Genomic DNA, 27,944 nt, shown 5'->3' on the forward strand with positions numbered 1-27,944 from the left:
GGTAGGTTGGGGTGGAGACAAGGAATGGTGCTTGGAGGTGGGTAAGGGTCGAAGAAAACTGATGGTGCTTGTAGGTGGAGACAAGGGATGGTACTGGGTGGTGGGTAGGGGGTCGAGACAAGGGATGGTGCTTGGAGGTGGGTAGGGGGCGGAGACATGGAATGGTGCTTAGAGGTGTGTAGGGGTGGAGACAAGGGATGGTGCTTGGAGGTGAGTAGGGGGTGGGGACAAGGGATGGAGCTTAGAGGTAGGTTGGGGTGGAGGCAAGGTATGGTGCTTGGAGGTGGGTAGGGGGTGGAGACAAGGGATGGAGCTTAGAGGTAGGTCGGAGATGGAGACAAGGTATGGTGCTTGGAGGTGGGTAAGGGGTGAAGAAAACTGATGGTGCTTGGAGGTGGAGACAAGGAATGGTGCTTAGAGGTAGGTCGGAGATGGAGACAAGGTATGGTGCTTGGAGGTGGGTAGGGGGTGGAGACAAGGGATGGAGCTTAGAGGTGGGTAGGGGGTGGAGCCAAGGAATTGTGCTTGGTGGTGGGTAAAGGTGGAGACAAGGGATGGTGCTTGGAGGTGAGTAGGGGGTGGAGACAAGGGATGGAGCTTAGAGGTAGGTCGGAGATGGAGACAAGGTATGGTGCTTGGAGGTGGGTAAGGGGTGAAGAAAACTGATGGTGCTTGGAGGTGGAGACAAGGGATGGTACTTGGGGGTGGGTAGGGGGTGGAGACAAGGGATGGTGCTTGGAGATGGGTAGGGGTCAGAGACAAGGACTGACTTTGGAGACGGGAGTTCCTGCACCTAATGTCTGAGAAAAAAAGCCCTGATTAGATCCTATAACATAAAAGTTCTTCAAAATGAAGTCAACCCATTACTTAAAATGTGAAATTACTGAGAATGTGCTCTCATCAACTTTAACTCGCATTAATAATCATTTTAGAATTCACAGATCAAATTATATTTATTAATATAGACAGATACATCTACATAGATATTTGATCCCACAACTAAAATGGCATCATTATTTATCTTTCTGGAAGGCGGTGGGTGACATCTTCCCTCTCTTGAAGAGCGATGGGTGATGGGTATCTCGGGTATCTGACACTTTAGGGTGTTTTGGATACTTTCTCCCCCTCTGGTCATTGTGGTTCCTCCTCACTAAGTGACCACACTATTCTCTAATGATATAACGGCTGGTGGGAGGAACCACTACAACCCGCAGGAGACAAGGATTCCAACAAACCCAACATGTCTGATCCCAGCAGTGTGCAGAACAAAAATTAAATCCACTGTCCACCTAAGGCCTCATGTAAACTGCTGCTGGTAAACGGACATTCAGAGGCCGTTGGCTGCTTTTTTCAGCTGCCCCTGAACTCATCCAATGTTATCTTATGTGTACATGTACACAGGTTTGTTTAATGTTGTTTGTAGGCAATTGCGTTTATATGCTTTTCTTTAAAGGCAAAAAAATGAGTTCAGATGCCGAAGTTTCTGACTTTTTCAGACGCCAAACGCTGTTAAATGTGGTACCCGCATTTAGCCGTGTTTCGTTTATAGGCGTTTTTCATTTTTGGCTATTTTGAAAAAAAAAAAAAAAAATTTTTTTCAAACGCATCTAAACGCAAACACGGCATGTAAACGCGGCAAAACTGACGTTTTGAACGTGGGTTTTTATCTGTCAAGTTAAATCGTTCTGGAGAGGTTGTAAAAACATCCCGTGTACATTAATAATGTTCATTCTCTATACATTAGCAAAATACTACAATTAACAATAATAGAGATAATGCTATAACTACTGGTAACCCAGCGTTGCTCCATACTTATTAGTGGATAAATGTTTTTGTATTCAGGTCAGGTCTGAACAGAATTATGTAACATTTTGGGAAAAATATACAACCAAGAAGTCCAGAACTTGAGGCTATTAGAGCAAAAACCTCCACAGCCACCATGTATTTTCCTCTGGTACTCAGATAGGCCGGGATCATGGCAATCCAGACACTGCAGAACACCAGCATGCTGAAGGTGATGTACTTGGCTTCATTAAAACTGTCCGGTAATGTCCTGGCTAAAAAAGCGATAATGAAACTCACAGCTGCCAGAAGCCCCATATATCCCAGGACAGAGTAGAAGCCAATAACTGAACCCTCATTACACTGAATGATGATCTTCCCCTGATAAGAGTGAGTGTCCTGATCCTGGAAGGGAGGAGAAATAGACAACCAAGTGACACAGATTATGACTTGAACCAGTGATAAGACACGAATGATAAAAGTGGGTAGTTTGGCTCCCATCCATTTCCTCCAGGGGCTCCCAGGTTTGGTGGCTTTAAAAGCAATACACACCATGATACTTTTGGCAAGAAGAGAAGAGACGGCAACTGAGAAGATGACACCAAAAGAGGTGACACGGAGCATGCAGGTCACATCTACTGGATGGCCGAGGAACAAGAAGACACAGAGGAAGCTCAGCATGATGGAGACCAGGAGAAGATAGCTCAGGTTCCGGTTATTAGCTTTAACAATGGGGGTGTCCTGGTAATGTATAAATATCACCAATATTAAACCAGTCAAAAGACAACAGAGGATGGAGACAGCCGAAAATACTACAACAATGGTATCAGTGTAGGAGAGAAATTCCACCAATTTTGGAACACACCGATCCTTCTTCTCATTTGGCCATTCTTCATCAGGACATTTCATGCAGTTTTCACTGTCTGCAAGAAGAACAATACAAACACAATGAACATCGGGGTCAGAGTTTCAATCAGTACATTTTAGGACTTCACGAAATGAGATTGGCCGTCACTACATCAGGATTGATCGATTTTCACATATACAATATATCCCATAGTCTGCAGACTCTATAACTTTCACACAAATAATATACACTGATGTAGGGTATTTTCACCAAAGAAATGGAACAGAATACATTTTGGTCTATATATATATTAAGAAAGATTTTTTTTTTTAATTTTTAACAGAAACATAGTTACATAGTTAGGTTGCCACCCCTCTGTCCAAATATTCCACGTCCACAGCCACCTCTCTGTCCAAGTATACCATGTCCACTGCCACCCCTCTGTCCAAGTATACCATGTCCACCGCCACCCCTCTGTCCAAGTATACCACGTCCACAGCCTCCCCTCTGTCCAAGTATACTACGTCCACTGCCACCCCTCTGTCCAAGTATACCACGTCCACTGCCACCCCTCTGTTCAAGTATACCACGTCCACAGCCACCCCTCTGTCCAAGTATACCACGTCCACTGCCACCCCTCTGTCCAAGTATACCACATCCACCGCCACTCCTCTGTCCAAGTATACCACAGCCACCCCTCTGTCCAAGTATACCACGTCCACTGCCACCTCTCTGTCCAAATATACCATGTCCACAGCCAGCCCTCTGTCCAAGTATACCACATCCACCGCCACTCCTCTGTCCAAGTATACCACATCTACAGCCACCCCTCTGTCCAAGTATTCCACAGCCACCCCTCTGTCCAAGTATACCACATCCACTACCACCCCTCTGTCCAAGTATACCACGTCCACTGCCACCTCTCTGTCCAAATATACCACTTCCACAGCCTCCCCTCTGTCCAAGTATACCACGTCCACAGCCACCCCTCTGTCCAAGTATACCACGTCCACAGCCACCCCTCTGTCCAAGTATACCAAGTCCACAGCCACCCCTCTGTCCAAGTATATCATGTCTACTGCCACGCCACTGTCCAAGTATATCACATCTGCAGCCACCCCTCTGTCCAAGTATACCACGTCCACTGCCACACCTCTGTCCAAGTATACCACATCCACAGCCACCCCTCTGTCCAAGTATACCACGTCCCCTGCCACCCCTCTGTCCAAGTATACCACGTCTACAGCCACCCCTCTGTCCAAGTATACCACATCAACAGCCTCCCCTCTGTCCAAGTATACCACGTCCACTGCCACCCCTCTGTCCAAGTATACCACATCCACCGCCACTCCTCTGTCCAAGTATACCACATCTACAGCCACCCCTCTGTCCAAGTATACCATGTCCACCGCCACCCCTCTGTCCAAGTATACCACTTCCACAGCCTCCCCTCTGTCCAAGTATACCACGTCCACAGCCACCCCTCTGTCCAAGTATACCACGTCCACAGCCACCCCTCTGTCCAAGTATACCAAGTCCACAGCCACCCCTCTGTCCAAGTATATCATGTCTACTGCCACGCCTCTGTCCAAGTATATCACATCTACAGCCACCCCTCTGTCCAAGTATACCACGTCCACTGCCACACCTCTGTCCAAGTATACCACATCCACAGCCACCCCTCTGTCCAAGTATACCACGTCCCCTGCCACCCCTCTGTCCAAGTATACCACGTCTACAGCCACCCCTCTGTCCAAGTATACCACATCAACAGCCTCCCCTCTGTCCAAGTATACCACGTCCACTGCCACCCCTCTGTCCAAGTATACCACATTCACCGCCACTCCTCCGTCCAAGTATACCACATCTACAGCCACCCCTCTGTCCAAGTATTCCACAGCCACCCCCCTGTCCAAGTATACCACGTCCACTGCCACCTCTCTGTCCAAATATACCATGTCCACAGCAGCCCTCTGTCCAAGTATACCACAGCCACCCCTCTGTCCAAGTATACCATGTCCACCACCACCCCTCTGTCCAAGTATACCACGTCCACAGCCTCCCCTCTGTCCAAGTATACCACATCCACAGCCACCCCTCTGTCCAAGTATACCACGTCCACAGCCACCCCTCTGTCCAAGTATACCAAGTCCACAGCCACCCCTCTGTCCAAGTATACCAAGTCCACAGCCACCCCTCTGTCAAAGTATACCACGTCTACAGCCACCCCTCTGTCCAAGTATACCACGTTCACAGCCTCCCCTCTGTCCAAGTATATCATGTCTACTTCCACCCCTCTGTCCAAGTATATCACATCTACAGCCACCCCTCTGTCCAAGTATACCAAGTCCACAGCCACCCCTCTGTCCAAGTATACCACGTCTACAGCCACCCCTCTATCCAAATATACCACGTCTACAGCCACTACCTGTCCAAGTATACCACGTCCCCTGCCACCGCTCTGTCCAAGTATACCACGTCTACAGCCACCGCTCTGTCCAAGTATACCACATCCAGAGCCTCCCCTCTGTCCAAGTATACCACGTCCACAGCCTCCCCTCTGTCCAAGTGTACCACATCCACAGCCACTCCTCTTTCCAAGTATACCACATCCACCCCTCTGTCCAAGTATACAACGTCCACAGCCATCCCTCTGTCCAAGTATACCACGTCCACTGCCACCTCTCTATCCAAGGTTTTACTTACCTCTTCATAAAAAGAAATCAGGTTTGTCTGTAAACTTCTGTCTTTCATTATCCCATGCTGTCTATGTGGTCTTTTATTAACCACTTCAGCCCCGGAAGGATTTACCCCCTTCCTGACCAGAGCACTTTTTACAATTTGGCACTGCGTTGCTTTAACTGTCAATTGCGCGGTCATGCAATGCTGTACCCAAACAAAATTTGCGTCCTTTTCTTCCCACAAATAGAGCTGTCTTTTGATGGTATTTGATCACCTCTGCCGTTTTTATTTTTTGCGCTATAAACGGAAAAAGACTGAAATTTTTGAAAAAAAAATGATATTTTCTACTTTTTGTTATAAAAAAAAATCCAATAAACTCAATTTTAGTCATACATTTAGGCCAAAATGTATTCGGCCACATGTCTTTGGTAAAAAAAATGTCAATAAGCGTATATTTATTGGTTTGTGCAAAAGTTATAGCGCCTACAAACTAGGGTACATTTTCTGGAATTTACACAGCTTTTAGTTTATGACTGCCTATGTCATTTCTTGAGGTGCTAAAATGGCAGGGCAGTACAAAACCCCCCAAATGACCCCATTTTGGAAAGTAGACACCCCAAGGAAATTGCTGAGAGGCATGTTGAGCCCATTGAATATTTATTTTTTTGTCCAAAGTGATTGAATAATGACAAAAAAAAAAAGTTTACTAAAAGTTGTCACTAAATGATATATTGCTCACACAGGCCATGGGCATATGTGGAATTACACCCCAAAATACATTCTGCTGCTTCTCCTGAGTACGGGGATACCACATGTTTAGGACTTTTTGGGAGCTTAGCTGCGTACGGGGCCCCGAAAACCAAGCACCGCCTTCAGGATTTCTAAGGGCGTACATTTTTGATTTCACTCCTCACTACCTATCACAGTTTTGAAGGCCATAAAATGCCAAGATGGCACAACCCCCCCCAAATGACCCTATTTTGGAAAGTAGACACCCCAAGCTATTTTCTAAGAGGCATGGTGAGTATTTTGTAGGTCTCATTTGTTTTTGAAAATGAAGAAAGACAAGAAAAACATATATTTTTTTCTTTTTTCAATTTTTTTTTTCAAAACCCCCCCAAATAACCCCATTTTGGAAAATAGACACCCCAAGCTATTTGCTGAGAGGCATGTCGAGTCACTGTCACTAAATGATATATTGCTCAAACATGCCATGGGAATATGTGAAATTACACCCGAAAATACATTCTGTTGCTTCTCCTGAGTACGGGGATACCACATGTTTAGGACTTTTTGGGAGCCTAGCCGCGTCCGGGACACCGAAAACCAAGCACCGCCTTCAGGCTTTCTAAGGGCGTAAATTTTTGATTTCACTCTTCACTGCCTATCACAGTTTTGGAGGCCATGGAATGCCCAGATGGCACAACCCCCCCAAATGACCCCATTTTGGAAAATAGACACCCCAAGCTATTTGCTGAGAGGTATAGTGAGTATTTTGCAGACCTCACTTTTTGTCACAAACTTTTGAAAATTTGTGGGATACTGGGGTGGGCTGTTATAGGGGATGGGTCATTTGTTGCCCTCCACCCTACAGACCCCAGCTGTCCCACCCTTCATTTTTAATTTACCCCCACTGACACATATAGTTTGTGTTTCTTTTTGGGGGGGCCTCTTTTTACATGCAAGTTTATCCCTTGATATTACTACTACGGCTAATTGTCAGCCCCGTTGCAACCCTCCGAGACAGACGCCCATTAGGTCGGCCAGACACTTTTACTTGGCTACCCGCCCCCTTATCCACATGTTTTTACCAACTCATGTGGCTCTGTCTTAGGCCCTCCTTACTTATATGCAATTTATGCTATTAGGTATTTATGGGTCTATGCCTCGGAGGGGTTATTGCACCGGTCCCTAGGGTATTTACCAATCCCTAGCTTACCTATTTAAGCCTTTCAACTTGTTCTACCATTCTATTATTCTTTTTTACTTTGCTCAAACCTCCTTATCGTTCCTTTTACCCATCCTGTATTGTGACTCTGCTTTCCCATTCCCGGGCTCCGCCCAGGGCGCCGGCGCGGGCCCCTCCTCCCTGTTCTCCCGCGGCGGCCTGGTGAGGTCCCTGGTGGAGGGATTGGTCTCGGACATGGGACCGCCCCCTCCTCTTGCACAGGTCTTGGTTGGGGACGTCGTCCCCGTGGCCAGATGGCCAGTGCGCATGCGTGCGCGCGCGATCTCTTCGTGCGCGCGCCATGTGGAACCTCCGACCCTGTGACGTCACACGCCAGCGTCCCACAGGAGCGCGGCGCAGCGTCGCAGGGTTGGGAGCTACAAATGGCAGGCTAGTCCTGCTATCTTGACGGTCGGTTCATCACTCCTAGGTCTCCATACCCATATCAGCCTGGCGCAAGTCTGAGGTCAGTACCTTTCTACCTTTCACTCAAGTCCCGTACCTCTGGGCACTAGTATCGACCAATTAACATACTATTTTTTCCTCTGCAGTTGCCCTAGGCTGAGTTGAACGTGCTGTGATCTGTGCTCACCCATCGCTCACAGCCTCAATTACCTTTTTACCCATCCCACCATGGCACTTGCTTTGGCAGGGCGCCTCCCATGGATATCCATCCACGTCTATACTAGCACCAGGTACTTCCACCCCCCGTTCACTTAGCCCCCACTGTTACATCCTCCCTTGCCCCCTCCTTCCTCTCCCCCTCCCTGCCTTCCTCCCCTTCTATCCTCCCTCTTGTGTTTCCCTCCCTTCCTTCTCCCCCCCTCCCCCCCTCCTTCATCTGGCCCTCCCTTCCCCTTTTCCCCCTCCCCCCCCCCCCCTGGCCTTCCCTACCTCCCCACCTCCCCTTCCTCCTCTCCGTCCCCAGCCCCTCCCCCTCCCTCTCTTCGCCCCTTGGCCCCTATCTTTCCTTCTCACCTCCCCACTGTCTCAATTTATGCACCACCATGCCTTTTGGCCTTTATCACCTATCCTCACCTTTCGGTCACATACCCATCCTCTTTTCTTCATACACTTAAGGTTCAATTTATGTCAATTTCATATCCCTCACCAGTCACTCCCCTTATCACCACCTTTTAGTATCACCCCCACATTTTTTATCATTTATTATTTATTATTTATTCACAATTCTTTATTTCTACCCCTGTGCGTGGTAATTTAGGTTACTTCACTACCCGATAATTTTTACCTTTTGCTTATTACCCCCGTCATTCTGTTAGCTCCCCCAGGTCGCCGTGGGAGAACACTCTAGGGCGGTGGGGCCGCGCGCCTGGGACCTGTTGGGACCTGGGTAAGCAGACTCGCTCCCCTCCCCCTAGAACGTTGCATTACCCTTTGTTAACATTGATGCTAGATTATAATTATATTGATTATGTATTTTGGTAATTTTATTGTATATCCTTTATTTGCTAGGTTGAGACTGTTGTGCTCAAAATCATCTCTAGATTCCCTCCTGACGAAGCGGTTTATGTCCGCGAAACTAGTCGAGGATATGATATCTGAGATTTTGTGTTGTACTGTATACCAATGACCCTACTGGTGATATACCTGTACTTTTATTATGTTTTATTGTATTACCATTGTTGTGTCTTCTGCATCAATAAAAACAATTCTAATTTTTATTACTGCTTTTTTATATTTCATATTAATACCTCTGTTTATCGTACCGTAATAGTCCAACATGCCCCCACTTTTGGTCGCCTGACTGGGGATCTGGCTTCCAATCCTTTTGATTACTCATTTCTGGATGATGGTACACCTATACAATTATTGTTACTCTAATTACCCATCATAGAGGCCACTGCACTAAAAGTGCTAAAGTGCTTTACTATTATTATTACATCAATAAACCTGTCCATAAATCCATATACTATATATACAATAACAAAAACTCATCACTATCCAAAAATCTGTCCAAATAATTCATCAATGTGGAGTCAAAGAAAAGGCACTTCGTCAATGTGAGATCAAACAAGAAGACATGATATACAGTACTGTATCTCACAAAAGTAAGTACACCCCTCACATTTGTGTAAATCTTTTCTTCTATCTTTTCATGTGACAACACTGAAGAAATGACACTTGTCTACAATGTAAAGTAGTGAGTGTACAGCTTGTATAACAGTGTAAATTTGCTGTCCCCTCAAAATAACTCAACACACAGCCATTAATGTCTAAACCACTGGCAACAAAAGTGAGTACACCCCTAAGTGAAAATGTCCAAATTGGGCCCAATTAGCCATTTTCCCTCCCCGGTGTCATGTGACTCGTTAGTGTTACAAGGTCTCAGGTGTGAATGGGGAGCAGGTGTGTTAGATTTGTTGTTATCGCTCTCACTCTCTCATACTGGTGACTGGAAGTACAACATGGCACCTCATGGCAAAGAACTCTCTGAGGATCTGAAAAAAGAATTGTTGCTCTACATAAAGATGGCCTAGGCTATAAGAAGATTGCCAAGACCCTGAAACTGAGCTGCAGCATGGTGGCCAAGACCATCCAGCGGTATAACAGGACAGGTTCCCCTCAGAACAGGCCTCGCCATGGTCCACCAAAGAAGTTGAGGTCACGTGCTCAGCATCATATCCAGAGGTTGTCTTTGGGAAATAGACGTATGAGTGCTGCCAGCATTGCTGCAGAGGTTGTAGGGGTGGGGGGTCAGCCTGTCAGTGCTCAGACCATACGCCGCACACTGCATCAAATTAGTCTGCATGGCTGTCCTCCCAGAAGGAAGCCTCTTCTAAAGATGATGCACAAGAAAGTCTGCAAACAGTTTGCTGAAGACAAGCAGACTAAGGACATGGATTACTGGAACCATGTCCTGTGGTCTGATGAGACCAAGATAAACTTATTTGGTTCAGATGGTGACAAGTGTGTGTGGGGGCAACCAGGTGAGGAGGACAAAGACAAGTGTGTCTTGTCTACAGTCAAGCATGGTGGTGGGAGTGTCATGGTCTGGGGCGGCATGAGTGCTGCCGGCACTGGGGGGCTACAGATCATTGAGGGGACCATGAATGCCAACATGTACTGTGACATACTGAAGCAGAGCATGATCCCCTCCCTTCAGAGACTGGACCGCAGGGCAGTATTCCAACATGATAACCACCCCAAACACACCTCCAAGATGACCACTGCCTTGCTAAAGAAGCTGAGGGTAAAGGTGATGGACTGGCCAATCATGTCTCCAGACCTAAACCCTATTGATCATCTGTGGGGCATCCTTAAACGGAAGGTGGAGGAGCGCAATGTCTCTAACATCCCCCAGCTCCGTGATGTCATCATGGAGGAGGGGAAGAGGACTCCAGTGACAACCTGTGAAGCTCTGGTGACCTCCATGCCCAAGAGGGTTGAGGCAGTGTTGGAAAATAATGGTGACCACACAAAATATTGACACTTTGGGCCCAATTTGGAAATTTTCACTTAGGGGTGTACTGACTTTTGTTGCCAGCGGTTTAGACATTAATGGCTGTGTGTTGAGTTATTTTGAGGGGACAGAAAATTTACACTGTTATACAAGCTGTACACTCACTACTTTACATTGTAGCAAAGTGTCATGTGTGTTGTCACATGAAAATGTGTCACTTGTCACATGAAAAGATAGAATTAAATATTTAAAAAAATGTGAGGGGTGTACTCACTTTTGTGAGATACCGTATGTGCAGTCCATGCTTTTAAAAATAAAACATGTTCTCAGTGAAAAAAGAGCATAAAAGTTCATCAGCATAAGGTGCATGTGAGGTTCCTCCAATATAAAGCTATAACGTGCTCCATGCAAATCACTGCGACACCCAGCGTGCAGATTCCCACCAGAGGGCGCACTCCCCTGCCGGGGTGGACCCCCTGGGCTTATGCTGAGGTGAGTCAACAAGGCTTTAGAATAGATGTATGTTCACCCAATGGTTTTATTTTTTGATATTTTTTGTTATTCTCATTTAAATTTTTTTTTTTTTCAGTTTTATTATATTCTTTTTCATTTTTATTTTTATTTTTATTTTTCATATTTATTTTCATTTTCATTTAAAGTTGATGTAAACTAGACATGTGCAGAACGAAAAAATGTGTTTTGTTTCATTTCCCTTCGTTATTTACATACATTTGTTTAGTTAAATTTGTTTAATTCATTTTCGGAATTCGTTTTCAAATCGATTTGAAAAGTTTTCGAATTCAGAAAGTTTTCGAATTTCCAAAAAGAATAAAATAGAATAGAAAATAAAGGAATAGAATATTCTATTCCTTTATTTTCTATTTTATTCTCTAGTGAAATTGGAAAGCTATTCGAATTTAGGTTTGTTTAGGCAGGGTTGCTGTTAAATTTACCTATCCTGGGGACATTTGGCTGCTAGGCTGTCTGAGGGTCTATCCAGAAGCAAGAAAGCAGCGTAGGGTTGGGACTGCGGCTTGCAGTTCAACCAGAAGTGACGGCTCTGCCGTCCAGAGAACCTGTCGTTGTCGGAGGTAGAGGCAAAGCTTTCGCCACTAAGGGACCAACCACCTTATTACCGGAGACCACAGTGAGTAGCTAAAGCAAGTACCAGAGCAATATTCTCACCAACCGAGGCCGTGAAGAATTGGGAAACTTCGGCAAGGTGTTAAGCCAGGGACCCAGCCAGCGGAGGTGACGCTTGCAGAGCAGTCTTGTGTGCCAAGCCAGGGACCGAGCAGGCCAGTGGGGTGACGCTTGAGGAGTGTCTGTGAGTGCCAAGCTAGGGACCCTGCAGTGAGGTGGGGGTGACAATTGAGGAAGATACTGAGTGAGAAGGTTGGAAGAGCTCAGGAGATCCAGTGGCAGTGGATCAGCAAGTCTAGTGAAAGACTGATAGCTCAGTTGAATGAAGATCTACAAGAGGAGATTGTAGGGGAAGTAAAGAAGTTTGTTACAAATTGTGTTAGAAACTGTTACAAGACCGTTGCCATAGGAGACAGCGATCCTACACATGCAGATGTGGTGTCTGGCTAGGTGCCTTTCACTGCATGGCTGGGTGTTTTAAAGTGGCAGCAGGATGGACAGGGGGGTAGACAAGGAGCAGAAGAATGGACAGAGGGCAGCAAAATGAACAAGGGAGCAGATGGGTAGACAGGGAGGCAGCACAATGGACAGAAGGGCAGCAGAATGGACAAGGGGGCAGATGGGTGGATAGGTAGGCAGCGGGATGGACAGGGGGAAGCAGAATGGACAAGGAAGCAGAGGGGTGGACAGGGAGGCAGCAGAATGGACAAGGGGCAGAGGGGTGGACAGGGAGGCAGCGGAAGGGACAGGGGGCAACAGAATGGACAAAGGGGCAGAGGGGTGGACAGGGAGGCCGAGGGAGGGACAGGGGGGCATCAGGGTACACAGAGGGACATTGGGATGGACAGGAGGCAGCGGGGTGCACAGGGGGGCAGCAGGGTAGACTTGAGGGAGGCAGTGGGGTGAACTGGGGGGTGGGCAGCAGGATGGACAGGGGGCAGTAGTCAGGTGGACAGTGGGGTGGACAGTGAGGCGACAGTGGTGGACTGCATAAGTGTCTCCTGCTGTCCCATTCTGTAGGCTGTGAGGAGCTCCCATGTGTTACAAGCAGTGAGTGATCGGCTGCACCCGATGTTCCTTCTACTGGGCTCCTGTGAAGCTGGACAATCCTTTCATCAAGGAGACACACAGACAGGGAGAAGAGGGGTCCTTTAGCTGCTGGTGGTCTGTCCTGAGGGGTTCCTGCTGTTTTTGGGGCCCTTAAAGCCTTGAGGTGTAAACTCAGAATGTCAGTGAGGGGGACAGAAACCAGCAGAAGTAAATAGAGAAGAGTGTGTGGTCACTGGAATGGGGACAGAGATGAGGGGAAGACACATGGGTGACACTGGGGACACCTCACTGGCAAGTATGCTGTCTGAAAAATGTCATTAATCCTGGAGAGGTGGCAACCCTACTGGCATGTCCTATTCTTATTACAAACAATGTTTACATTCCTTCTAATAGGAATAAAAGTAAACAAAAAAAAAAAAATAAAGGGAAAGTGTAAAAATATAAAAATAAAATAAACAATAAAAAAAAAAAAAAATTTAAAGCGCCACCATCCCCACGTGCCTCGCACGCAAAAGTAAACGGGGAACCTGTAAAAAAAAAATTAAAACTTCGCCTATGGAGATTTTTAAGTACTGAAGTTTGGCGCCATCCCATGATTGTGCGCAATATCAAAGCGTGACATGTTAGGTATCTATTTGCTCGTCATAACGTCATCTTTTACAATATACAAAAAATTGGCCTAACTTTACTGTTTTTTTTTTTTTTTTTTTAATTCATGCGACCTAAAAGCGTTTGAAAAATTGCTGCGCTAATACCGTGTGACACAAAAATTTTCAATGACCACCATTTTGTTCCCTGAGGTCTCTACTAAAAAAAACATACAATTTTTGGGAGTTTTGAGTAATTTTTTACATGTAGGAGAGGAGTGCCGGAATCGGTCCATAAAAGGATAAAACATGGGGGTGACAGAGATGTACAGGACTTTATAAAGACAAATACAAACCTTACCAGAAATGTTGGAGATCTCTCCTTCTGGACATGAGACACACTCATAGCAACATTTATAAATTGAAGATCCAAACTTTTTTCTGGTGCCGGGAATACAGGGATCCGAACATCGAGATACTGTGACCTGAAAATCAAATATTATTATTATTATTATTATTATATTTTAAAGATCCATCATATTTCATGAGGCTTTTCAAAAGTGTTACAAATGAGGTTTGGCTTTGCCTTCACCATGGGTTCAAGTTGAATTCTTCAGGTTTGATATCCAATCAGGCGGGGGGTCAGCAATAGGGTTGCCACTTTTTCTTCAAGCCAAGAGGCGCACAACAAAAACTTTTTTTAGCTTACCCTATAGGATTGTAACAGACCTGGGACACCTTTGGGAGCTCCAAAGAGAATAGTAATGTGGTGTGCATAGTGCCTTCTCACCCTCCTATCAGGCCCAGTTCTGAGCCACAGTCCTATTTGAATATTGTGTCCGGGTTTCAGGCGGACTGAAACCCGGACACATGATTCAAAACCCAAACTGTCTGGGTGAATCCCCGCAGTTGGCAACCCTAGTCAGCAACCTGTTGATCACAGACAGGTGACTGGTAGATGGAGGTCTGGGCTTGCTTATCCACCATTCCAGAACATCACAGAGTGCAATACAGAGGGCATAGGTGTGCGCAGCCTATTGTATTAGGGTGTGCACCTCAAAGCTCCAACATATATGCCTTTGTTACATATCAACTGACCTCTTTCCCACTCATCTAAAACAATGGGGGGGAGCAGGTGAGCACACAGGGGGAGCTGAGCAGCATAAAGAAAAGGAACTGGGACAAGAGGGGTGGCATACAATTGGTACCAATCCCCTGTATTTTCCTCCTGTGGCAGCTGAATACTGGTGAGAGAAAGAGGATGAGAAGCCTACTTTCAGCTGCTGAAGAAGAAAATATAGATCGGTCCCTTATGTTCCACTCCAGCCACCTGTCCAGGTTCTGGGGGTCAGAAAGTAAGGATCGCGGCTTACCTGTCACCTGCCCACAATTGATGAGTTGCCAACTCCAGGATTAGGGTGTGCCCAGGCACACCTGGCACACCCCTTGCGCACGCCTATGACAGAGGGTCTCCTTGTAAATGTCTCCTCTGTAATGCCGGTTTCTGTCCCATGCCGAGTGATACCAACTGCACTCCACCTCTAATCCTGGCTAGTGGTCTCCAGAGTGGTGCCAGCAGCAGGAGGAAGAGATCTTCAGGTCAATGTGAAGTAATACACCGAGCATATTAGTATAAGGCTGCTTTCACAGTGATGTGCTACAGCTTACCCACACCGCTGGTGCAGTGCAGTGTATCTGCAGATTTCCTGCGGGTTTGCTGCTCTTATCCATAGACTTCTATTATATCCTGCGGGTTTGCTGCACTTATCCATAGACTTCTATTATATCCTGCAGGTTTGCTGCACTTTCTGAATGCAGAAGTTTTGATATGCTTTCAAAAAGTGCCCCACACCTGCAGGATATAATAGAAGTCTATGGCAAAGTGCAGCTAACCCAGGAAAGTTGCAGATGCACTGCGCTGTACCCGCGGTGGAGGTAAATCACAGCACATCAGTGTGAAAGCAGCCTTATAGGGGCTCAGAACAGTAAGGGTTCATTTACATTTGTAGTTTGGGGGGGTGGTACAACCTTAAAGCTAAGATGTGTTTTTACCGCCCCAACCACATCCCCTTTAGCTGCAGTTGACAGGATTGTACACATATCGCAGCCATAGCAAGCGTTATACGCCCTGCCATGGTTGATGGGTGTAGCACCTGCCAAGCATGACCCATTTAAATGAATGAGGCCGCTCTGTAAGTGCCCTACAACCTTGTGCAAAACAGCAAACAAAGGGTTAAAGCAGGCAGCATTGTGTTGCTTTCTTACCACCTGCTTTAACCCCTTGGACTCCACAGAAGCATGCAGTTGTGGGGTGCTTGCAGAGTGGCCCTGTTTACTTAAATAGGTCACGGTTGGCAGATGGTAGCACCCACCAAAGGCAACCGGGGACTCAATTCCTGCTGCAGCATGTGTACACCTTGAAAGCTACAATCTCCCTGCATGGCTTTTCAGACAACAGAGAAAAGGGTGTTATCGCTTCAGGCAGATCAGTTTGGAATGAACCTCTCCTCTTGTTTGGAAGCCACAGGTGCTGGCAATGAATATAGCAATGAAATTTTAGGAAAATTCTGGACAGCCGCACTTCAAAAAATAGCCCTTATATGTCAAAAGGAATCAAAAAGTACATGCCACAGCAGAACGGACAGAAGAGCTGACACATTTCACACTACCAAACAGTGCTTGATTAAGTCAAATCATCAGATCTTCTGTCCGTTCTGCTGTGACATGTACTTTTTGATTCCTTTTGACAAATAAAGGCTATTTTTTGGAGTGCGGCTGTCCAGAATTTTCTTAAAATTTCATGACTTTTCAGACAGCCGCTTCTCCTCCTCTCCCTCCCACGGCTGTCAGCTGAAATGCCATACTGGGAGATTGGGCTCGCAACTGTCCCTCATCCACACCGATCATCCCCCCGATGTCAGCCGTGTCCTTCTCCTCCAGCCCTGTGTTCTCCAGACCCCCGTCCTCCTCCTCCGACCGCTGTGTCCTCCTCCTCGAGCCCCGTGTTCTCTGGCCCCCTGTCCTCCGCCCCCCCTCGTTCCACCACAACTGGCTCCCTCCTCTCTTGGCAGCTGCGGGAGATGTGTCAGGATGGAGATCGGAGGAAAGAGCCGGTAAATATGTAATTTACTGGCTCCTTCCTTTTCTAAATTGGACATAGAGCGCTCTCTATGTCCTGTAATAACTGAGCAGAGTAACCTATCTTCTCTCCATTCATCTTCAATGCCGAGAAAGGGACTGGAAAATCTGTGGCCTCTTTCTCCCTCTCAAGGGGGAGATGTCAGGGATCTGCATAGATTCCACATCCCAAAAACACTTAATCAGCCATATTGGCATCAGGAGCTTGATAGCTGCTGGTAATCCAGGACTGATTAATTTTGATAAATGTCAGACAGTTCACGGAGTCTGTGGACAGACGTGTTCTATTATCAGTAACAAAACCTCCTGCAGCACTGAATGCCCATTCGAATAGCACGCTGGATGCAGGGCAGCCCAGCAGCTCAATTGCATACTGGGCAAGTTCTGGACAGTGGTCTATTCTCATGACCCAATAAGCCAGTGGATCATAGAGTGGAAAGCTCTCCATCTCTGTTTTCACCTCTTGATAATCGTCCACCATGTGATGCTGCCGATGGGATGTGGAAGCTGACAGCTCTGGGCGGCGGGTAATAAAAAAATTGTGAAATGCATCAATTAGGCGGATGTCCAATCTACCGCTCCTCTCTTGACCAAAAGAAGCCTCAAAAATATGTTTTCCATGACACTGAAACCTACCAGAGTCAGGAAAATCATTAGATACAATCATTTTTAAGATGTCCTCAAGAGATTTCATCTTCTGTATTCTCTGTGGGGATGGGATGAGTTCTGAGACTTTCCCCTTGTAACGGTGGTCAAGGACGGTTGCCAACCACGCCTTTATGCCGAGTATTCTTGGGTCTTTTAGCAGGCTTTGAAGCACAAGGGAGCCCATGCACCGCAAATTTGAGATGGCATGAGAAGTAGAAGTAGACTTCTCGGGGTCACTGAGGATTACAGTATCTGGACCTGCCTCCTCCCAGCCACGTACTACTCCCAAGGGTCCTGGAGATGGAAAACCATCTCTTACTGTTTGACATATGCCTTCCTCTGCTTCAATGCCTCCAAAACTGCCAGAAACCTCTTCCCTCTCCTCTTGTGTGTTCTGTGGCATAGGAACAATGGTGTCTGCATAAAGTGGGCCTTGAGAGGAAAGGAAGTCCACCTCTTCCTCCCGCTGCTCTGTATCGAGTGCCCTGTCCATAATGCCACACAGAGTCTGCTCCAGCAGGAACACAACAGGGATTCTGTCACTGATGCATGCATTGTCACGGCTCACCATCCTTGTGGCCTCTTCAAATGGTGACAGTACCATTCATGCATCCTTTATGTTGCTGATTTTCAGGAGGAAAAAAAAGCAGAGTCGGCCTGAGCCTGCCATGCTATACTCACACAAGTACTCGTTGACGGCTCTCTGCTGCATTTGCAGCCACTGCAGCATTGCCAAAGTCAACTTCCATTTGGTGGGCATGTCACAAACCAGGCGCGTTATGGACAGGTGGAATTCCCACTGAATTTCAGTCAACCGGGCAATGGCTGTGTATGATCACCTGAAATGGCTACAGACTCTTCTGGCCTGCTTTAGCAGATCTTCCAACCCTGGGGACCTATTTAGGAAACCACCAAATTGAGGACATGTGTCAACTTTCCCTTTCTAAGGGCGGACAGGAGGTTTGTACCATTATCGCACACCACCATTCCTGGTTCCAGCAGGCGTGGCGTGAACCACTTCTGGGCCTGCATGCTCCTGCAGAGCTGCAAGAATCTCTGCTCAAGTGGATTCCTGTCCCCTAGAGCAGTGTTTCTCAGCATGTCCTCAAGGCGCCCCAACAGGTCATGTTTTCAGGCTCTCTGTCAGGAAAGGTTCCCTCCGCTGGTAATACTGATCATTTGGCGTGCAGTACTGAGGCCCACCAGCAGGTGTCTCCTGGCAGTTTGGAGCTGTCAGAAGAGCTTTTCACTGATGGTATTATGTCTTCTTTCGACAGCAGTATTGGCGTCCACCAGCGGAGGAATCCTGGCAGTGTGGAGCAGGTATTACCTTCTGCAATCAGGCTTCACCTGACCCTGTTAGCAGCTATTATATAAATACCCAGGGGCGGTGTCTGGCTGCACAGGAAGATGGCTGCTTGATTGCTTAGCTCCCGCCGTTGCCATTCTTTTATCATCATCGCAGGAGGATAACTCACCCCATCTATCTCTAATTATACTCTGGAAGATGGGACAGCATCCTGGAACTCATCTACCTCGATGTCCTGCTCTCCCCGCAAACACACAGTGAGTATAAGCCAGAACATCCCGGAGATGTTTAGAATGCAGAGGAGCAACATGGCGCCGTCCCGCCACAGTTCCTCACAGACATCTGGAACACAGATGTCGGGACCCACACTAGCACCGCTCCTATCACCTCCTGTGGTAACAGGAGTCCAGGATAACCCTCCACAATCCCATCTCAGCATACACGACCTGAGAACAATTGCCGCTGACATCAAGGACACTCTGTCGGACCTACGTCTGGATATACATTCCCTAAGTGATAGGGTACTTGAAGTGGAAAAAACCATGGCCCAACACGACACGGTCCTCCGCAAGGTAACGAGAAAGCTCGACACATACACATTGCAGCTCAGAGAAGTACAAAGGCATGTAGAAGACTTTGATAATCGCGGACGCTGCCATAACCTCAGGATCAGAGGCATGCCTGAGACTATTGATACTGAGCATTTGCTGCCAGCAGTTACCGACCTTTTCAACGGCCTGTTAAACAGACCTCGTCAAACGCACATTGAAATGGAAAGAATACACAGGGCCCCGAGTCCTAAGGGAAGAGAAACAGATCCACCCAAGGACATATATATGCATTGTAGACTATAAATTAAAGGAAGAAATCCTGCGCCAGGTGAGAGACAAGTCCCAACTTCAACACGATGGACAACAGATCCAGATCTTTCAGGATTTTTCCGGCATCACCTTTAGCACCGCAGAGATATAAAACCCCTTCTGGAGGTACTACGAGCTAATGGAATAAGATACAGATGGAAATTCCCATTTTGTTTGTCCGCTACACATCTGGGCCGGACGGCCATGCTCAGGGTGCCTGAAGATATGCCACAATTCTGTCATAGCCTGGACATCCCTTTAGTGGATGTCCCTAACTGGTATGCTGAATTCCGACATGCCAATGTCAGAAGACACAAACCTTCAGAAGAACCGATGGAAGCGCAGGCTGTACGCTACAGCAGGAGAAGATCACCATCAGGCTCCAGATCACATGCTGCACGCCGCGACTCACAGTTCAGACACAGCCCATCAGGCTCCCCGCGCTCTCAAAGAGCCAGAAGGGATCTCTAACACTTCCCTCTTAACAGAGTACCACATGGATGATATCTCATCCGGCACAGGCTAAGATTCCGGTTTTCAAAAGTCTGCAAAGGCTATATTTGTTAACTCAAGTTTGTTGGTTTTAAGACTATGTCTTTACAATCTCGGTACTAGAATGTTACCTCAATATTTTGAAATAGGCTCAGTTGAAACCAAGATCTGCAGAAGTTATTATTTCCCTACTGTTGTGCATATCCAGCCTTCTTTGCTGCAGACAAGAATATTCCAGGATGCAGCTGTCTTAAATCACTTACAACGCACAGCGCACTAAGGGAACACAAATCTCTTAACCTCTATCCACAGACTTAATACAAGTTTGATATATGTTCTGTTCAACTAATTAGACTTGAGGGCTAACACTCATAACCAACCCTAGCAATATGCACTGTGACACTGCATAGAAGTTCTATACAAGCATCCTTCCCTCCCTCCTCTCCCTTCATAATGCCGCCACACATAATCTCTATGCTTGAAGATCTGTCCGACTCATCGCGTGATTGAAGACTCTAGATCTTTCGATACCTACCTGATGTCTACTCAACGCCCTCGACGGTCTCATATGCCTCAAGACCAGCCCAGAGGTTGCCAAGAATTGTCTGCCTTTAACCCTTGCAGGACAATGCGATTACACTAATAGATTAGATGTGTTACACTGTCTTTAACCTGATCGGTCTTATACTGGACTTCGGTAATGTATAACGAATGCACTTGTACAAAGATTACTAAGTATGTTATAGGAGACACCCAGCTTACACCTCATTAGACCACGAGTATCTTCTACTCTATCCCATAACAATTTATCAGTTCCTGTGTGTCATAGGATGTCACCATCTGGTTATTCACACTAAGTTTATTGACATATAACGGCAATAGCTTAATATTTTTGTTTAATACATACAGACAGTATACCTCATTATTGCCTCATAGTACCTTACGTAATCTTCCACACCCTACCTGTCAATCACTGTAATCCGTCTTAAAACTCAACAACATACAGGCTTGTGTAAATCCTATAACCCCGACCTTCAATAGACAGGCATATACGGGACTGTGATCGGCCCCTTCACCTTAAAAGCATTAGGCGATAAGAGATTTACTCACATAGAATCACAAGCGACACATGATGGGCATTTGCATAACGGGCTCAACTAACAGGACATCATCCCCCCACGTACACATACATGCAGCACGTTACCAGATGTCACTGGTGATATTGGTATTGGTATGAATGATAATATGATGACCCGGTAAGATACTGATCTCATTCCATCATTCTATAATTTTCAACCGAAAGAACTAGCTTATAGATATTGCATGGAAGTGCTAACACACCTCACATTTTAAACTTTCGACCGTACATCAGAGACCCTGGCTCCTACAATTAAAACCAAGTAGGTTTAGAACCACTTTTTCACATGAGTCTGACTCTAACATAAGCGGTAGGCATACACGCATGAAAATGATCCTTACTAAACATCTCTCAGTGGACATTATGGTAGACAAAGACAGCAAGCTGAACAACTGGCTGATAAGCAAAGGTTTATTGATATACGCAGTTTCTTCCAAAATAATATTAGAACTATTGATGCCCAATGAGCAGCAACTCTACAGACATCGGCATTGATTGCACTATATTGGTTTCCTATTGCTTTCTTTTGTATTCATTTTCATTGTTCGTATTACAATATATGTTTCATTTGATAATCTGTTGTACCAGACTTAGTGGATTAACATAGCTCTTACAGGCTTAAATAGAGCTTGGACCTTGAAGTTCATTGATAGCCACTAATCCCTGTTAGGCCATTAATGATAACACCTTTGTGCCCATATGCACATTCTCCTATAGTCACTACAATCATTTAGTCTATATTGATTATTGTCTATCTCACCCATCCCTGCAGTATTACCTCTTGGATGTTCCTTTGGTCCCCACACCCGGGTCTTAGGGGTGGGGGGCCGGAGGAAGGTCCCCTGATCACTATTTTAATTCACATGACCTCCCATATCTGTGGATTGCACATATCCTATGTCCTGTCTCTCATAATGACTGTTCATCAACTTATCTTCATAAGCACTACCCTCCACTGGTACACTTCTAGAACTGGCAACGGCGGACCTACTCGCGGTTGAACGTATATTCAGTGCTAGACAGTTACCAACCCCCATACGGTACAGTGAAGCAGTTTAGACCTGACTCCAGGCCAAACCCCACTGCCCTCACACCGTACATATCACCCCCTCTATCCAGTAGAGGAGGTTGGTTAAATACCCCACCCACCCTACTAATTTAGCTCCTCTTTAAAGACGAATAACTCAACTCCCGCTCATTTACATTTAAGTTGATAACCGCTGATATCTCCATAAACCCAATCAAACTCCCCCTTCCCTCTCATACTGACGGACACTCAAACTCCTACCATGCAAAATCACACCTCATCCTCACCCTTCACCCGGGTGAAACTTTGCTCCCTGAATATCCGCGGACTTAATATACCCGAAAAAAGATCTCAACTGTTACACACATTGAGAAATAGTAAAACACATATAACCTTCATTCAGGAGTCTCACTTCTGCTCCGACAGCATCCCAAAACTCTCCAACCATCACTACTCTACTGCGTATCATGCATCTAACAAAGAAGCGAAAACAAAAGGTGTATCGATTTTGATAGCGAAAAACTGTCCCTTACAAGTCTCAGAGGTTAAAAGAGACACATGCGGCAGATACCTATTCCTCAAGCGAACCCTTCATAACAAACCCATTACCTTGGCTAACTTATACGCACCAAACAAAAATCAGGTCCTATTTTTCCGTGAAACCCATCAATTACTAAACGAATTTTGCTCTGGTATCCTCATTGTTGGAGGAGATTTCAACGTGGCACTCTCGCCCTCTCAAGATTAGTCCACAAGGTCATCATCCATGCCTTACAGAGCCCTTAAATTCATCAAAAAACATCTCCAGGAACTGACCTTACACGACACTTGGAGAACACTACATCCAAACAGGAGGGACTTCACATTTTACTCATCACCGCACAACAAATGCACAAGAATTGACCATTTCTTTATATCACAGAATGACCTACCCTTACTATCAAGGGCCTCCATTGACCCAATGGTTATCTCTGATCATAGCCCAGTCTCCATTAGGCTAGACTTTCCAACAATACGAACTAGAAACAGAATTTGGCACCTTGACAACTCAACCCTAACAGACATTGAAATTACCCAAAAACTGAACACCTGCCTTACACAATATTTTGCGGAAAATGTTCCTGGGGAATCAAAACAATCTAGCATATGGGCTGCACATAAATATGTAATACGTGGAGAAATTATTTCTCTAAATGCTAACAAATACAAACTCAAAAGAGAACGACTTAAGGCCCTATATGCAAAAATCCATACTCTGGAAAAAGCTCATAAACTTTCACTAGCTACAAAATCATTGATTGACTTAATAAAACCTAGGGAGGAGCTCCTGGAAGAATTAGGTAAATCCTTGAAACGCAAATATGATATGTTTTAACGCAAAAACTGTTCTATGAATTCGGAAATAAATCTGGGAAATTATTAGCCAAAGCATTACAATCTAAGAAAGCATCAAATACCATTCACACAATTAAAGATTCCTCAGGTGCACATTTCGCCGCTTCAGCAGATATTGCCAACCAATTTGTCCGTTATTTTTCAGATTTATATAACCTTCCCTCCTCTAGGGAGACAGGTAATAATACAGAAAAACAGATAGCAATAATAGACTTTCTATCCCAATATTGCCCAACATCTATCACCCCAGCAGACGTGGAGCGCCTAGACTGCCCCATTAGTGCAGACGAAATCACAGCAGTGCTGAAACAACTTAAACCAGGCAAAAGTCCAGGCCCAAATGGTCTGACTGTGAGTTATTATAAAACTTTCCAAGACATATTGACTCCTCACCTCGCCAAGACTTTCAATGATATTTCATCTTCTTCCCAAGTCAATAAAGACTTGCTAGAAGCACACATCACACTCATACCAAAGCCAGGCAAAGACGAGACATTGGTATCTGTAACGAGCCCCTTGCTCGCTCGGTTCCACTCTCCCGACACTCCTCTGCTGCTATAGAATCAGACTGCAGATCGCAACATCTGATTGCTTGGTCATCCGATGCTCCGGGATTAGAACTACAGCTCTGTGCCGTTCTAACCCAGTTGTGATAGCTCAGAACAAACACCAGGCAGGCTGTATGTAAGTTCAAACAGGAATCTATCTTTATTGACAGGAATACAGTCTTATTTATACAAAAAAAGAGGTCCTGCTTATATTACTCTAACAATACAGCTATAACCTAATTAACCTAATTAACATAAGCTAATTACCTAATCCCTTTAGACAGCCTAGATGACTCAGACATGACCTTTAGGCCAGACTGGCCGTCTTGTAGTTCAGAAAACACAATCAACATAGACTCTTCTTCACACAATAGGCTACATACCACTGGAGGGCTCTGTAGCTCTCGTCCAACCGCATTTCTGCCCGGATCAGCCTGCTTAACTCAGCTGTTCACTCCTGGTTCGGCTGTTCCCCCAATAACAGCAATCATACTTCATACTGCGACCAGTACCTTACATGGATGGAGGGGAGAACTTTTCCCTGGTTTCGCTGCTCACGGGCTAGCGCTTCCTTCCAGAGTTCACAGGGGATAGAATCAAACCATCCTAGCAGGACCTGCTCTGATACTGGTCCTCTGTGCTGTATCTGCTTCTCTCGCAACCTCCTTCTGAATTCCTCATCCATGGTGGCTGGTATCTGTACCTCTCCTCTCCTGCTATCTGGACCTTGGATCCAGGTGATGGTTTGGATGTGTTCACGGCAAGGAAGCACGATCCCACCATTCAGTCCACGGCTCTCAAGTAAGTCTTTCAGCGTGGCTCTCCTGCAGGCTGGTTTGGAGTGTCCCAGTAACTGGAGAGCAAATCCCACCGCTGCCAACCAATGTAACAAGCCCCTTGCTCGCTCGGTTCCACTTTCCCGACACTCCTCTGCTGCTATAGAATCAGACTGCAGATCGCAACATCTGATTGCTCGGTCATCCGATGCTCCGGGATTAGAACTACAGCTCTGTGCCGTTCTAACCCAGTTGTGATAGCTCAGAACAAACACCAGGCAGGCTGTATGTAAGTTCAAACAGGAATCTATCTTTATTGACAGGAATACAGTCTTATTTATACAATAAAAGAGGAGGTGCAGACCTGCTCGTATTACTCTAACAATACAGCTGTAACCTAATTAACCTAATTAACATGAGCTAATTAACTAATCCCTTTAGACAGCCTAGATGACTCAGACATGACCTTTAGGCCAGACTGGCCGTCTTATAGTTTAGAAAACACAATCAACATAGACTCTTCTTCACACAATAGCAGAGTTAATTAACACAAACGACAATGGGGATCTAATGACTCTTAGATCCCATAGTAGACTTATTTACAATACACATTTTAACAGACAACAGACAGACAGGTGCTGGAATTTACATCAGCATCTCCTAATAGTATCTGTCCCAGCATTATGAATCAGCCACTATTTCTAATATGGCAAATCCAGGGTCCCCAGAGTCTGTGTGTCCTGGGGGACCAGGACCTGAATCCACAGTAATACCGCCTCAAGGGTCCCCAGGCATACAGTTCACAAAGAGCACCGTTCCCCCAAATGCCAGGGCCCACGATCGATCGGCAAGAGGCTAGCATACAGTCCCCTCCAAAAGTCTCTCTCCTGGCTAGGTCTGTCACAGTATCCAACTACAGGCCTATCTCTCTCCTCAATGTCAACATGAAAATTTATGCCAAAATTCTTGCCAACCGAATTCTCCTGCTCCTTCCCAATTTGATTTCTCTAGACCAGGTTGGATTTACCCCTGGCAGGGAGGCTAGGGATAACGCTATAAAAGCTATCAATGGCCATCATTGGCTTTCCACATCCTCCAAGCAAGGCTTCTTCCTATCCCTTGATGTTCGACAGGGTGGCTTGGGACTGCAGTATTACAGGCTATGGGATTCCCGGCACAATTCATCCAAAGAATCCTAACACTTTATGCCTCACCCACAGCCAGAATTAGAGTTAAAGGTCACCTGTCGGATGCCTTCTCCATCTCCAATGGCACTAGGCAGGGATGTCCACTATCCCCAATCATCTTTGTACTTTCCCTGGAACCCCTATTATACAAAATTAGGACCAACCCCAATATAAATGGCATCGAAATCAAACACAAACAATACAAACTAGCGGCAAACTAGCGGCGTACGTAGACGGCATTCTCCTTTTTCTTTCCAATCCTTTAATCATGATACCTAACTTACTGAAGGACTTTACCTTTTTCACAAACTGTCCAATTTGAAAATACATTTTTCAAAATCTAAGGCCCTCAACATCTCTCTACCACTGGCGATAGTCTCTCAATGCCAAGATAACTTCCCCTTTTGCTGGGCCCCTCATTCCCTTACATACCTTGGCATCCAAATTCCATCCAAGCTAACTGATTTATATGATAAAAACTACTCTCAATACTCCAAACTATGAGAAATGATCTTAACAAATGGTCTTCAGGACAATTCTCGTGATTTGGGTGAATAGCCATCTTAAGAATGAATATACTACCTCGTATATTGTACATTTTGCAAACAGTCCCAATCAATTTACCAACAACATTCTTTAAAACTTATAAAAGACTTTGCAGAAACTTTATATGGGCCCACAAACCTCCAAGAATCAGCTGGGATAGAATGATCCTTCCAAAACTTAAAGGTGGACTAGGCTTACAAGATATCCATAAGTACTATGAGGCATGCCATATCACTAGACTAATAGACTGGCACATACATACTCACACTAAAGCTTGGATCGCTCTGGAAGACTCATTTGCCAATATCCCTCTATACAATGTTCCATGGATTAACAGCAAGGCTGTTCCCAGGGAATACTTAAATCATCCGCTCATAGGACCTACGCTACATAGCTTCAGAAACTCATGTCACTCCCTCAAAATAACACCCACACCAGGACCAATGACCCCCCTGAATGGCAACCCCGACTTTCCACCCGGTGTTTTGAGAAATAATGTAACGAATGCTGACACGGAACGCCCAATGAGAGCTTTTCACCTTTTTGACAAAGGTTCTATCATCCCATTTGCTGCTCTGCCTTTACACAGCCCGGATAACAACATCTCATTTTTCCATTTCTTACAAATAATACACTATCTGAGTAGCATCAAACCCATCTTGCAATGGTTTAGAGAACTGCACCCTATCGAATCACTGTGCTCTATCACAAATCCCCAAAGCCATCTGATCTCAATTGTCTACTCTACGCTTTTTGGGGAAATCAATCACAAAGATAACCCAACCAACCAGAAATGGGAAAGAGAGCTTCACATAGACCTTTCCCCAGAAGAATGGGAAAATGTCTATGAGCATACCCACAAAGGTTCTATCAACATCTCCGCACAAGAAAACAATTACAAACTGTACTCAAGATGGTACCGCACCCCGGAACAAATTCACATCTTTCACTCACATATATCACCATTGTACTGGAGATGCAACTCTGACGTAGGTTCTCTTTTACATATCTGGTGGAATGCACCCATATTAAACCATTCTGGGAACAGGTACGCAGCTTGATAACCCGCTTAACCACATACACACTGGACCTGTCTGCTGCTCAGTTTTTATTACATCACACAGCACTACCACAATCCACATACAGGAAGTCCCTAATGCTTCACCTCATTAACGCAGCTAAACAATGTATCCCGCTGTTTTTGAGAAAAATGACCCCGCCCAAAATTTCTGACTGGTTAAAACGTGTTGATAAGTTAGCGGAGATGGAAGATTTAATACACCAAGCTAAAAACAACCCCACAAAATTTCGCAAAACATGGGCATGCTGGATACACTTTTGGAATTCCTCGGAATATCAGAAACTTATTCTGGATCCACACCCCAGATTCACACTGGGATCTAACTGTCCCAACCCATAG

General features: G+C 45.7%; 1 protein-coding gene across 1 annotated transcript in view; it reads right to left on the minus strand.

Annotated features, from left to right (window-relative positions):
* Nucleotides 1-1,815: 1,815 nt before the first annotated feature.
* LOC141126576 (vomeronasal type-2 receptor 26-like) overlaps nt 1,816-27,944 on the minus strand; it is a 154,362-nt gene continuing 128,233 nt past the window's right edge. The window contains exons 3-4 of the mRNA XM_073612497.1: nt 13,822-13,945; nt 1,816-2,705 (exon numbers count right to left, since the gene is read on the minus strand). Of these exons, the coding sequence (XP_073468598.1) occupies nt 1,816-2,705; nt 13,822-13,945 (1,014 nt within the window). The remainder of the gene's footprint in view (nt 2,706-13,821; nt 13,946-27,944) is intronic.

The sequence above is a fragment of the Aquarana catesbeiana genome, linkage group LG02 (assembly GCF_042186555.1).
Source record: "Aquarana catesbeiana isolate 2022-GZ linkage group LG02, ASM4218655v1, whole genome shotgun sequence".
Lineage (NCBI taxonomy): Eukaryota > Metazoa > Chordata > Amphibia > Anura > Ranidae > Aquarana > Aquarana catesbeiana.